We start from the raw sequence: 14,059 nt of genomic DNA, 5'->3' as shown, positions 1-14,059 counted from the left end.
TGTGCGAACGAGCCGCCATCAGACCCGCGTCACGGGAGTTTCATCCCGGCTCTCGCTTGCGAGGTTCTGTCTCTGAGATTTCAGAATTCACTAACGCGCAGTGGAGCGCTGAGAAGCGAGATGCAGCTGGACGTCGTCGCGCCTTCACATCGAAACGAAACTAACTGTCCTGTTCATCTGCATTAGTCGCAACAAGTTACCGGTACGGCGCTGTTCTCTGCACGCGCCAGCGTTACCCTAGACAGCCTTGCTTGGCGGGAATTCGTTTTGTTTGCTCGGCAAAAGACACGCCCCATCCTCACCGCGAAAACTGCTAAGACAGCAGAAAAGAAGACGCAAGAGGCTGTTTCATCTTGGGAAGTTTTAGGATAAGAGGTTCGCGTGACAAAAATGGAACGTCTAGCGGCGGACAGGGCGAGCCTGTGAGGCAGCGCGAGGAAAACGAACACGTGCACGCAATTCTCTAACCGCGACGGAACCACGAGGCTGCGGAACTCGGCGGCATGCAGCGAAATGCCTTCAAACGCACAGCCAAGAATCGGGGGCCGCCAACGATGCGGCATCCTCAGACCGCCCCCCAAGCACACAACCCGCGGGAAGCGGGAGGGGCGAAACGCGTTAGTTCTTGGGAAAATGCCTTCAGCACCCCGTTCAAGACGTCAACTGACTCCGAGAGGAAGCAGGCAGGGGCGTGCATGCGCCTTACCGGCTCCATCAGACGGAGGCCCTCGACATTCGATGTGGGAAATGCCGAAAGACCGAAAACGCCTGCATGCTTTCATTGTCGCACATCCTCTCCTGGGGCTCCTCCTACCCACGGGAACCAAACCAAGGTGTTTAAAAAGATGCGTTCGCCAACGGATTCCCTCCTCTTTCTCGCTATCGAAAAAGAAAGAAGTGAAGACAACGACAAGGCGACACCAACGCACGGACTAGATATGCAACAGCGGGGTTGCTTCCCCACTTCAGGCGCGCGCGTCGCCAGCGAAAAAACGAACGCGAGAGACAGAAAAAGAGGCACAGAGAGACAGACGCAGGACGTGTCGAATACGCAGCAGATCCATGCACACGCCACCCCTCTGCTACGCCGGTAACCGTTGCGCCTGGAAGTTTCCTCCCTTATCCGTTTCCACGACTCCGGTCTTGAGCTGTTGTCGGCCAGGTGGATCCTCCATCTCATTCTTACAACGCCCCTCTTTCCCCGCTCCTATGTATCGGTCCACGAAGCTTGCTGGCTTCTCGCCTGTTCGTTTCTCCGCTTCTTGTCCGTTTTCTCTGTTTCTACGTCCATCACCCACGACTTCGAGCGGTCTTCTCCGCGCGCTCTCCCGCTCATCGGCCCTCTGCCATCTTATGCGGAAAAAGCCATACTCTCCAAACCCGGTTCGAGCTCGATATTCAGATTTTCATTGTTTTTACCTTATCCAAGGTCTATCGCTGCCCGTGCCGCCCAGCGAACACCTCCCCTTCTTCTGGTCCCTGCGAAGCTGACGAGGCGCCTTCCTTCTTGCCGACTTCCGCCTCTAAACTCTTCAGCTGCGCGAGCATCTTGGCGAGCTCGTCTTGCTTCTGTTTGATCTGCGCAATCGTATCCTCCACGCTCGCCGCCTCAGGCACAGGAGGCGCCGCCGTGGCAGGTGAAGGAAGGGGGTGCGGTGGAGCCTGGAGATGCGAGGCTGGTGCATGAGGCGCATGAGAGGGCTGAAAGGTTGGAGCCTGCGCATAGGGCGGAGGCGCATGCGGGACAGCATACGGTCGAAACGCGGGCTGCCAAGGAGGGCTCTGTCCCGGCGACGAAGGGAACGGCGGAGGCCGCGACGGCGGACGGAAAGGAGGAGGAGCCCCGTCCTGACCGGGAGAGCCAAAGGACGGATACGGCGAAGCAGGCAGACCATGAGGATGACCAGGAGAAGGATGGCCATGAGGAGGGTGGCCATGAGGATGGGAATACTGTGGGCGACTCTCGGGGTTCTCTCGCGATCTCTCTCTCCTCTCGCCCGCGCGAGAAGCCTTCGCGGGGTTCCTCTCGCTCTTGGGGCCGGCTGGACCGCCTTCGAAAGAAGCGACACGCGAGTCCGGAGGAACCTGTGACGGTTGCGAGGCCAGGGGGGCTGAAGCGGCACTCTCTCCCTCAGGCTTCACGGGATCGAGGCCCGCGGCACGACGCGCTTCTTCTTCGTACTGCTGCTTCAAAACCTGAACCACGACAGAAAAGAGAGACCAGGCGCTCTGAGACTGAGTCGGAACTGGAGACAGCCGACCGCTAGCCTTTGTCGCAACGCCTCAGAGTGTTTGGGTTTGAGTGCGAAAACAACTTGGGACATAGGCCATGGCCTGCATTTGAGAGTGCGGCGGACGCGCGGGTCGCTCCAGACGTGCAGATGTCTCCAGAGCCCGCTGCCGCTGCTCCAGAGGGCTAGAGGGGAGACCACGGCGAACCAAACGAAAAATCCCGAGCACAGAGACGCCAGGAAACAGAGGCTACGCATCGTTGTGGACACGCCGGGGAGGCGGGAGCAAGGCGAGAGGGGAGACGTCAAGACAGATATCCAAAAGCGAAGGTGAGAGAAGAAGCCGACGTGGCCGCAGGCACACCACTGCTCGCTGTATGTGTGTGTGTGCGTCGAAGGCGGTGAAGGCGGTGAAGGCGGTGCCGAGACGAGAACAGCGGAACGAGAATCGCAAGGGCGACACGACTCGAAACAGAAAAGGGGCGTCACTCCTCGACGACGGCGACGCTCTTTCTTCCCCACGAAGGCGCACGGACACAGTTGAAGGCATGCAAACAAGACAGCAAATGCCGAACACGCCAAAAACAGAGGACGAACCTTCATTCTTTCGTTGTAGAATTTTTCATCTTCAGGGTCTAGCCACTCCGTTGGTTCTTCCATCAGCTTCCGGCGCATGTACTCTTCGCGCTCCTTCTGTCCTCTGGCCAGATACAGTCAGAGGAAACAGAGACACTCGCTTTTGACTCCCCCCTGAGGGACTCCTCTTCCTCCCTGCCTAGCCTCTTCTGCTACGCCCTCGAGTGGGGCTTTTTTCCCACTGGGTTGGCCCTCGATGCCGCGAGGCTCCGCACAGGCGCTTGTCGCCCTCAACTCCTACCGAAAATCGAACCTCTGTCGGCTCACAGGAAAGCGTGTCTCGCTATAGACACGGGGCTAGCTCGACCGGCTGGCATACACTAAGAAAAGGGAAGAAAGAAACGCCGCACACTCTGCCTGTGGAAACGAATTCCTACGGAGCAATGGGCGCATTCGCACTCTCCTTTTCAGCAGCAACAACCGGTACGTATCGATGTGTACGGCGACGCATAACAGCCATATATATATATATATATATATATATATATCCACATATACATGCAGATATGGAGTTGTACCCATATATGTGTATAGATAGACGTATTGATCTATCTCGGCTGGTAGGTCTGGGTAACTCGACTCGTGGGTGTGTAGAATTGGCATCCTCGAGAGTGACAGCCCACAAATATGCATGCATGTGAAGGATCCCCGGGAGACGTACCTGAGTCGTCTCCATTCGAAGTACGGCACATGCAGCACTTTGTATCCCATTCGCGTGAGGAGTCTGTGCTTCAACTTTGTGTAAGCCGTGTAGCGAGTGCTGTTAGCGTAAAAGTGCGTGGGGCCGTCCACCTCGATTGCGATCGGTCGAGCCGCACCTAACAAAGAGGCAGACGCGAAACAAACTCGTGAAGCCAAGGGGCACAGCGAGGTTGAGGTGTACAGACACCCAGCGAGGCACCGAGAGGGCCCAGAGACGAGAGCGAACAGAGCGAAGAGATAGAAGGCAAGGCAGAAGCGAGAGGAGATCTGGAAGGAAGAGGGGACGCAGCCCGTCAAGTACGCAAGAACATTCAGGGGTGAGGAGTCGCACGCTTGCTCCTCGTCACGAATCGACATGTCCACAGCACCACCACCGCGACAGAGGGGTGTAACCCGAAATTTCCACAGAAACGGGAAGGGCCAAACGGGCTGCAGAAACACGCACGCCGCCACAGACCTCACAAAGAAAGACGAACCCGCACATACCTGTGAGGCTCCAGTCTCCAGAACAACCTGGCACTTCCCAGTCTGTTCAGATGTTTGTAGGATCAACACCATTGCGCTGACAGTACACTCCGAGACATTGAACTCCCAATCTTATCGTTTTTTTCTGATCCCTTCTTAATCTCGAGTGACTGTCTGAGATTCTTCATTTTTCGCACTCGAACGATACATCCGTTGTAGAGATCTCAACTTTTTCTCCAGTGCGTTTCTCAGCCTTTTCTCCAGTGCGTTTCTCAGCCTTTTCTCCAGCGCGACTCTCAGTTTTTCTCCGGCGCGTTTCTCAGCTTTTTCTCCGGTGCGTTTCCTTACCTGTCGGCACGTTTCCATCTGCATCGGCAAGGGGGCCGCTCAGGCGCTGTGTCAGTTCCTTGATCAGCTGTTCCTTCTCTGTCACCTGCTGGGGACTCAGACGCTCTTCGCCGCCGTCAAAGAGGAGAGGCAAGTCGAGAGGCTTCTGGTCTCTTTCCGCCTTCTCGCCCGGCTGTGCAGACTCCGCGGGCGAAGGGAGCGTGCTGGGGGTTGTGGAAAACGCGGCGGCGAGCCGGAATGTGGCGACGTGAGGTCGTCCATCTCCCTTGCCCACGGGAGCTGAGAGCGACGGGAAAGGAAGCGAAGGGAGAGAGGCGACGAAAGCCGAGGGACTCGTCGCGTGTGTCGCGAGACAGCGACGCCCCCAGACGACGCTGGCGCCCAAGAGCCTCGCAGAAGAGGAAGAAGAGGAAGAAGAGGGCGAAGGGGACGCAGAGAAGAAAGATTGGGGAAAAGAGGAGAGAGAGGACGGGGAAGAAGAAGGTGTAGGAGAGGGGAGGAGCGGGCTCGGAGAGGCTGCAGACGAGACGCGACGGCAGACGACGGAGGATCGTCGGAAGCCGAGGACGACGGAGGCTGCAGTTCTCGCCATAATGCCAGAGAGCGTGTGTGACATACAAACCGAAAAAGAGGGAGAAAGGCAAGGGAGGCAGGAGATAACCGGATCGAACCGGAGGAGAAAGAGACGAGACGGACACTGGTGGCACGCGCGAGACACAGGCACTCGGACAAGGGAGGAAAGGAAAAAGGGAAAGGCACGCGCGACCTCTTCCGTCCTGTTTTCTCAAACGACCTCTGTTTTTTTCTGTATGTCCACGTTACCCTGTCGCGCACGTACCATATGCTCAGCCTCTGTCACTAGGCGAAAAAAAAACGGGAAAATCAAATCCCCAAAGTGTCAGGATGCAACGCACCCTACCTCAAGGGCCATCCTCACAGCTTTCCAATTATTCTCTTCGTTTCCGTCTCTGTCGCTGATCTTTCGAGGAGGAAAGCGACACAACGCCGGCTGGGCACTCGCCAATGGAGAAGCATCGGCGAACAGGGACGGCGTCTGCTGTCTCTCTCTACGCGCTCGGACACTCTCAATTCCGACTTTACACGCGGAGAAAAGGCCCCACAAAGGAGTCGGTTTTTCGTCGTTCCTTCTGGCTCGCGTTTCGCTTCCCAGTTAAACTCTTCTCTTCCACTTTGTTCCGTTTGTCTCTCCTACGTTTTGAAAACGCGAAAAGAAAGAATATCGGCGGCATCCTGGGTCCGTTCTCTCGCTCGGTCTTTCGCGGCTGCCGGTGCGGACGAGTCGAGAGAAAAGGTGACACAGAAGCGGAGCGCATGCGCGTCGAGTGTGCCGATCGGCTGGACGCGGCAAAAGAAATCCAGCGCAAGTTGAAGCAAGCAGATTTTTGCGTGAAGGAGACGAAGAAACACCGGAAGAGAGGAAGAAAAGGAAGAGGACTGCACAAGGTTCGAGGAACGCAGGCGCGCTGGGGAAGAGGTAGAAAACGGCCGAGGGTCGAGAGACGAGTCATTTGCCTCCTTCTTCTGTTTGCTGTTCCGGATTCCGACAAAAAGGAAACCAACTCTCCGAGACAAATCGAATTGCCGTCCCGACAGCCTTCTCCGTCCCTCTCAGACGCCAGAGCGCAGACGCTTTGCTGGAAGCCGCCACAGAGGGAGGCTAGACGCCGAGCAAGACGAACAACAGAACGGGCTTTTTTCAACAAAATGGCCTTGTGGGGTAAGGAGCGGAGTGGGCGAGGAGAAGAAGAAAGGAGAACACTTCCTGTCGTGGTGCGATTCGGTGACTAGGACGGCGATTGTCTCTGCTGTGCTCTTTCAGCTGGTTGGTCTGCCTTCGTGGAGCCTTCACGAGGCGCTTCTCTCTGTGATTTGTTTTTTAGTCTGCAACTGTTGATATAAGAATAGAACCGATCCTCTAAGAGGGCATATGATAGGATAGCTAAGCTGCCCTACAAGAGGTCAGCCGTTCTGTCTTAGAACTGGCCGATGCTGTCTCTCAGAGCGGGTGTACACGTCGCGAATTAGCGAGTAGCTTTGTTTCGCTTTCCCCATTTTCCTGTGTTCTCTTCCGCTGGCGTCTCCTTCCCTGCCAGTGTCTCCCTCCCTCTCGTGTAGCTTGCGCTCGCTTCCTCGCCTCGTCCTCTTCTGTCTCTCCTCCCCTCTCTGTGTCTTGCTCGTGCGTTGTTTTCCCTCTCGTCGCCGCCTTCCTTCTCTCGCTTCCTCTATCAGCAGTTCCGTGTCCTCTCTCCTGTTTCAATGATGACGTTCCCTTTCGCTCCTCTCTTCTGCTCCTCGCCTTCGCGATGCTTGCGTGCTTTTTTCTGCGTCGCTCATACGTTCCCATCTCTGAGCATTCTCACAGCAAAAGCATAACTTTAGGATATCAGATAGTCAACCTACGTATAAACTGTTACCAAAGACAAATAGCCAGTCATGGGTGAAGTTCTCAGAAGGTAGCTGCACTGAAAGGTGCCGCTGAAGAATCTCAACAGTTCAAAATTTGAACCTCCCATACTGTTTTCGCTTGCCTCGTTGCCTGCGGCGTCTTCCTCTGGTTTTGCTGTCTGGCGCCTTCGGAGGCGCTTCGCTGTGGTGTCTTGAATTTTTCCTGGGAACTTCTCTCTCTGCAGAGTCCTTCCCTTGTCGTGTTTCGCCACGTGGACTTCCCAGCTCTTCTCTGCTCACGTTTCCTCCGTCTCCCTGCCTCCCGCCAGGTCCAGTTATCGCTCTGGCCGCGTCCTCGCCGTCGCCTGTCTCCTTCAATGCGGAGCAAGGACGTCTGTGCTTCACCGGGGCCTTGCTTGTCCCTCTTCGCTCCAAGGAAGAAGGAAAGCGGAAAGGGCAGAACACAAAGAATGATGGAGACGGTGCGAACGAGGCTCCGCCGCGCGTGCTCTTGAGTGTACGGACATTGCGTCAAGCGGTCGCGTCGCCGCTGATGGTTCTCGACGAGCGTCACATGCAGGCACGATGCAAACTGTTGTTCGAGGTGAGAAAGGCAAACGCAAGAGGCACGCATCTCAAACAGAAATCGCGTCTCGTTTAAATTGGCGTTTCGCCTGGTGCCCCGCCTGCTCATTGTCAGCCTTTCTTGCCACGGTTTTTTTCGTCTCGTGTTTCCACATCCCGGGCGCACTCGAGGAAAGACACTCTCGGCCTCTCCAGACTATGTCTTCTCACTTGAATCTCGACACTTGAGCCTTTCTGGTTTGAAACGAGGAGACTGCTCGCACAGACAGCCTGTTTCTGTCGGGTGGCGGGGTCTCTCTCTCGCGTTCTTTTCCGTTGTCTCCACGCTCGGCGTCCGCTTGGCGGATTTTGCATGTGGGTGTCTTGCAGGAAGACGCCGAGTTTTCAGCGAAGGTGATGTCTGCTGGAGACAGCGAGGCCAGCAAATGGGGTGTCCAACTCCTCGGGGATGTTGCTTCCCATCCGTGCGACTGCTGCGACCTGAGCGAAGAGGAAGAATCGGAAGAAGAAGCGCAAGAGGAAGGGGCCATGGCGGTAGGAGAGGGGAAGAAGAGAAAGAGGAATGCCGTGGAAGAGGAGAGTGATGAGGCGCCTGCGCTCGTTCCCGCGGGTTCAGTTCACGGTGAAAACGCAAAGCGTGGGGAACAGAAGGACAAGGCAAACGAGGCCCAGAGGGGAAAAGTGAGGAAGACAGATCAAGGGAAAGCGCGGTTGCTCGTGCCGACGCTCTCAGCTCCCATTGCCTCGCTCCCGTCTCTCGCGGTCCAGCTCGCGTCGTCTCGCGGCGCAGGAGTTCGGCCAGCCACCAAGGACACTTCGCACTCACTTGCTGGCCAGAAATCTGCAGTCACGAAGCCCCACGCTGAAATCACCAATAAGAGTGCAAGAGACAGACGGGCGGCGAGCGGTTCCTCTGCTTCGGTCTCGCAAGACCGGCAACAACCAAGTCGGGGTTCCCAGGAGGCGGCTAAAGCGCCCAGCGCGAAAAACCAGAAAACCCAGAATCGAGAACAGAATAAACGGAACGAGAACAGTACACAAGCGCCAGCGGCGACCTCGTGCCAGTCTCCTACCGCTTCGCCGGCTTCTGGTCCGCCCCCGTTGAGGGTGGGGAGCCGTGTCGCTCTGCCTTCTGGAGTGTCGTACGAGATTTTAGCTCTTCCCTCTTCTGGAAAGAAACAGGGGGGGAAAACGGAGGTGGCGAGCTACGGCGACCGCATGTCCATCCAGTACAAAGGGCTGCTAGCCAAGAATCTTCGGCGGTTTGACAGCGGCCGAATAAAATTTGTTTTGGGCCGAGGCGAAGTCATTAAGGGCATGGAGCTCGGCGTGAAAGGCATGCAACTGGGCGAATCGCGACGGCTACTTATTCCCAGCGCCCTCGGGTATGGCAAGCGCGGCGCCCCGCCGGCAATCCCCCCCAACAGTGACCTCATATTCGAATGCCGGCTGATGAGTCTCGGCTGAACGAGGCAGCGACGCGGAGCACCCGGAGCACAGAAAGGTCGAGATGAAGCGACAGACAGACAGGCAGACGGGAGAGGCAAGCACGAAGAAGCGGAGCAACAGATGCAGACAGTGAAAGACAAAGAAACGCTGAAAGTAGAGGGGAGGAAAGACCTAAAGGGTTTACGATTTCAACTGACTGTGGGCACGGCGCGGTGAAGTCGTGAATTTTATGTATCTCGCCATCACACTGTTCTCAGCTCCATCCTGTTCCGTGAGCTCACTTATCCTTTTCCAAAAACGGCCGTCACCTGCGGACAACTCGGGAGTTTTGTGCGCCGCCGTTGCGCCCTGTACTTCTTACGCCACCTTTTTCCCGCTGTGGAGCGCAATTGTGGTATGTCCTGCTCTTTTTGTCCCTGGCTTCTCTCCAGTTTCTGCTGCGCTTCACCCCCTCTCGTTCTGGTGGATCTTGCAGTCGGTGGAAGGAACGCGTATCGTTCTCGTCACTCAAAACAAAACGCAAGTTCCCTTAGTGCTCTGTCACATGCAGTTTGCTTCTGTGCAGTCCCATTTCAACTGCACTTTAGCCTCGACACGAGCCTGTCGCGCTACACCGTTGCTTTTGGGGTGGTTCGCTCACTCCTCCTACAAGCAGAAACAAATAGATATGTCCATATACGAGCAGCCCGAGGAAGAACGGTGTAGCAGTTTCCGATATGCGGGAAGAAAAGCGACTGAAGGCCATCCTTGGCGCTGTATTGGCCAATATGTGTGCCACTACCACCTTCTGTTGTAGGCCTGTGGAAGGCAGCACACGTATAACAGGCTTCGGAGAGCGTCACTTGTTTCTCAAGGAGGAACATATGCACAGATGTGTCGGAGGTCACCTCGGAACAAATGAGCAGTGTGTGGAGAAGGAAGCACTGCGCTGCAAGGTTTGTTGTGAAACGCCCCTCGATTTCCCTCGGGGACGCAGCATCGGCGTTTAGCCAGAGGGAGGAAAGCACATAGCGAATAGTGGTCAATTCTTCAGGCAAGCGGATATGGGTGTGTGCGGCGACAGAGTAACCAGAAGAAAGAGGAACTTCAGAGAAACGGAAGATAACTCATCACAGCAACAGAGCTCTATAAACCTACGCTTGAGGAGCTTTTCAGAAACATGTCCACAAAATCGTGCTACCATCCGCCGATGGAGGCACAAAACGTCCTAGCTGACTTCGTAGTCCGTCTTCCTTGCTGTCACGAAACGCTGTGTGCGCCGTCTTGGACACTGGATTCAGCTTGTCTCTTCCACGTTCGCTTCTATACGGCTTTGGGATGCCCTCAATTGACGCGGGGCTTCTCTAATGTGGAGCTAGCTAGTTCTTTAGGGTTTAGTGCCTTGCGTACTCTCGGCTAGAATCAGTCTCCCCGTGCCGAAACCCATGAGCGATTGCCGACGTACATGCGTGTGTCGACGACGCCACCACCGCGACTGAGCGTCGTCTGCTTGGGGAAAGTGCGTGCTCGGAATATATGTGGAACTGTGCAGGGTACGTTTTTGATGCCAACCACTATGTAATCAACCTGGGAATTCTCTCTTGGTTTGATCACACGTGAAACATCTGCGTTCGACATGATCCCGTGAGGTGGGAAAATTCCACGACGGAATCGTCCTGTGTAGCCGAATATGAATACGGTGGCTTCCACATCTCGGGCCGACGTTGAGAACAGCCGCTTATTTAGACCTTGTTTATGCCTGCAGGCAGTGTAGCTGTGCTGAATACAGTGGTATAACGATCGAGTCGTGTGCGCTGAAGGATGTTCATGTGGTAGACCGCGGAATAAAAGTTGCCTTCCCTGGGGCGCCTGAGCCCCAAAGAAAACGAAAGGCACCGTTATGGTACTATGCGTTGCCCCTGACGCTGCGTTGTCACTCTGCTGGCTCACATATCCCTAAAATCAGAGGTTTGTTCCAATTTCCGGCTCGGGCCAATCTATCGTGCGTCGATGTTGGCCAGTCCGGTGTCGTATGAATGGGTCTCAAATCGGCCAAAAATTAATACCAATTGGTATAGAGCTGCATAGAGCAGCTTGAGTCTACACGACTGTCTATCTCTGTGTTATTTCAGCTACCACGCTGTTCTGTTCATCTGAGTGGGGGAGACATCTTGCCGCTTTGTGAGAGTCCATGCGAGGGTGGTCGGATGTAGAGAAGAAAAAGAGGGTCTCTAGTATCATCAGGCTACACATTAGTTCTCCGTGCTAAAAACTTCCAATGGAGTACGTAATTCCTCAGATTCGTTCATGTACCGGTGGTCTGATTGCTAACAAAAACCGCTGGCCTGTGTTTCGTTGGGAAAAGTGTTGTTCATTCTCCGTGTTTTTCGACTATTGCCGTGCTGTACCCGAGGTGGGCGGGGGGGGTTCATCCGATGACGGATTCGTGTGTTTTATGGCCTCGATAGAAAACAGAGTCGAACCACTTATGCCTTCTTAAAGGAGAAACAGACTTTTTATTCGAGAAACAGGAGGAAGGAGGGTAAGACTTGCCTGCGACAGTATCGTCCCAGCGTTGAGAATACAGGAGTGTTTGCTCTGAAGCAAGTGGGGGGGTCGAGGGGGGGGGGGGGGGGGAGGACGGCATCTCTGACCAGCAGAGTGACCGAGCGTAGGCGCCGATTCTCACGAACTCGGGTCTTGCACGGAAGCAGTGACCTCGCCGACCCCGTTTCGGGAAGGGTCCAGGAATACTCCAGGCTAGCACAAATACGCAAGCAAGGCTGTTCGAAAACTGCTTGAGTGTCTATTCACGCATGAATCGTCAGTTGTTGGGGGCGCTTGTTGTTTTCGTGTCTTCTCTCGTGCCTCTCTCCTACCCGAGATAATCAAGACAAACTTTGCCTGGGCCAGCACCCGAGCGACAGCCATGGCTTCATACAAGGGGGAACGATCGCCAGGTCTCCCGTATGCCGGGTTTAACCTATGCTTTTTTCTTATTTTTCTTTGCATATTTTGTCTGCCTGTTGTGGCGCAGGATGTGGTGAATCAATGTGCTGCCGAAACTCCCGTTCTGAGTATCCCTGTGACTGACACTACTGCAGTTGAATTCAAGTGCGCAGCACAGGTGACCAACCTGTATCCGCAATACAGTGCAAGCGTCCCCCAGAAGGTTTGCGAAAGTTCGGCTTGTACAAGTGAAGTCCAGCTGAAGATTCCTAATGCAACATTGGGACAAACAGACGACAAGTACACGTTTACCGTCTCACAAGCCTCCGAAGAGGCAAGCACAGTTTACTTTAAGTGTTCTTCGGTTGCTCCTGCCATACAGAACTTGAGAGATACAATCACAAAAGAAGACAATGGTGAAAAAAAGTGCACGGTCCAGATTGCAGTTTGGGGACCTCCAATTCAAGGATTGCCTGAGTACCCGACACCAAGTAAGCCTGGAAAATACGCAATCCGAGCGCAACCCCACAAAACACATGTCCATCACATCGTAAGAGGGAAAACCTGGTCACGAGGTTCTGTCCTGTGTTCTATGTATCCCACGCGCTGACGTCACTCTTATTTCCGCGAGAGAGAGAAAATGAGGAATGGTTGTGGCGGAAGTCTTCGATTTGCTCCGGAACGTCCGAGTCCCGTGGAATCCAAATTACCTGCGCCACCTGCAGGATTTTCTGAGGGACGCCTAGAACATACCCGATGTGGAATAACCTTAATGTAGTACGATATTGAAAACCAACACTTTTAGGTGTCTTAAGCAGGCCAGTGGGTTGGGCAGTTGTGGTAGCACATTAGAAGACGGCTTCTCAGGGATTTGTAGTGAGGCATGTCTTGGTCGAGGAATGGAAGAGTAGATGTATAGCTTGGTTCAGTAGTAACAGAGAGTGTTGTTGGCGACGCTGAAAAAAGGGAACGACCGAATCACCATGTTTAGCCGAGGCCCGTGGCATCTGGCACTTCTGTATTCGCGTGATAAAGCCTGCAGCCACCGGATCGAATGAATGGCAAAGCTCTGCTTAGTATGAGGGCAATGGTTCTTCGGCAGAAGAAGAAAAGGAGGAGGGAGGCTCTCTTCATTGGTAGAACTGAAGCGTGGGCGACTGGCGGCACACTTGGACGGGGGATGTCCTCTTCAGGTATACAGCAGCAGGATGGAATGCATGCCACGATCGGCATACCTCTAGTTTTGGAAGTTGTGCCGTTTGGCCTTGTTGTACGTGATTCACGAATAAACCCAAAACGTTCCCAACATGGTTGCGGAGATTCATTGCTGCGACCGCTACGATGATGCGCCACCTAGGGCGGTAGCCAGATGACATCGGCGAAATAGCAGCGTTTGAGGCGGAAACCGACTGGGAGGTATCACCGACAACTGGAAAGCACAGCAGGGCGTCGAGCACACGGCGAATCTCGAGACAGTATCTCGTATTGAGAGGAAATTCTTCAGTGAGGTGTCGGATTGGATGTTCGGGCTACTATGTCTGGCGACTGCGCTGTTTCCAGGCAAATGCGCGGCGAACCAATCGACACTAAACCTTGAAGTCAACTCTTCGAACAAATCAGTGACATTTGCTTGTGGCGATGGCAACGTTCTTTCTCCAGCACTTTTTGACAACGTCTTCTCCGCAGAAGGCTGTACCGAGGAGTCCCCATTGGCAGATCATCTTTCCACTGCTTCCCTGGTGCAACACGGGACCACGGAAGCCGGAAAGGATGCGAAAAAACCAGCATACACATTCCAAGTCACGAGCTTGCCGGCAGAGGAGAAAACGGTGTGTTATCAGTGCAGGAAAAGTTCTCCAAGTGGACGCAGCAATGACCCGACATGTACAGTGTACATCAAGGTGGCAAAGGAGGAAACCGATAGCGGCTCCACGACAACCGCCCCTCCTGACGCTTCAGGAGCTGAGACTGGACGGTGGAGCTGCTTGACACTGATAACGTCTCTTATCAGCGTCTCTGTCTTATTGGCGAAAATGATTTGAGGCGCTTGCCCTGTTCACGTCTTCCTTAACGCTTCCCGTGTCCTGACGACGACAGTATAGCGTCGAGTGATGGGAGTCTGCTTGATATTATGAACAAATGAGTAGACGTTTCCCGACGCAAGATGTGGATTTGCATTTGCCGATAATGACTGATTTTTTGAGGTGTAGAAATTGTTGACACAAGGGCATCAGGAGATGGAGACGCCGAGCTTGACGGACGAAAGGTAGTCCGGGTGCGGGCTGGGCTGTTTGAGGTCACTCTTCCAA

At 54.6% G+C, this 14,059-nt stretch overlaps 3 protein-coding genes across 3 annotated transcripts; 2 read left to right on the top strand and 1 right to left on the bottom strand.

Annotated features, from left to right (window-relative positions):
• Positions 1–1,431: 1,431 nt before the first annotated feature.
• NCLIV_014550 (conserved hypothetical protein) lies at positions 1,432–4,974 on the bottom strand (the record flags this gene model as incomplete). The annotated part of the gene is made up of 4 exons (XM_003881645.1): positions 1,432–2,196; positions 2,829–2,931; positions 3,529–3,685; positions 4,383–4,974. 4 exons carry the CDS (start codon positions 4,972–4,974, stop codon positions 1,432–1,434), a joined length of 1,617 nt encoding a protein of 538 aa, XP_003881694.1.
• A 1,133-nt stretch (positions 4,975–6,107) lies between these two features.
• NCLIV_014540 (hypothetical protein) lies at positions 6,108–8,840 on the top strand (the record flags this gene model as incomplete). The annotated part of the gene is made up of 3 exons (XM_003881644.1): positions 6,108–6,120; positions 7,118–7,392; positions 7,743–8,840. The coding sequence occupies 3 exons, from the start codon at positions 6,108–6,110 to the stop codon at positions 8,838–8,840; spliced, it is 1,386 nt and encodes a 461-aa protein (XP_003881693.1).
• A 2,890-nt stretch (positions 8,841–11,730) lies between these two features.
• NCLIV_014530 (SRS domain-containing protein) lies at positions 11,731–13,792 on the top strand (the record flags this gene model as incomplete). Its single annotated transcript, XM_003881643.1, has 2 exons — positions 11,731–12,241; positions 13,311–13,792. The coding sequence occupies 2 exons, from the start codon at positions 11,731–11,733 to the stop codon at positions 13,790–13,792; spliced, it is 993 nt and encodes a 330-aa protein (XP_003881692.1).
• Between the last annotated feature and the right edge of the window lie 267 nt (positions 13,793–14,059).

Source organism: Neospora caninum, chromosome V, assembly GCF_000208865.1.
Source record: "Neospora caninum Liverpool complete genome, chromosome V".
Classification (NCBI taxonomy): domain Eukaryota; phylum Apicomplexa; class Conoidasida; order Eucoccidiorida; family Sarcocystidae; genus Neospora; species Neospora caninum.
The sequence above is the reverse complement of the archived record's forward strand: the minus strand, read 5'-3'. Positions and strand labels throughout refer to the sequence as shown.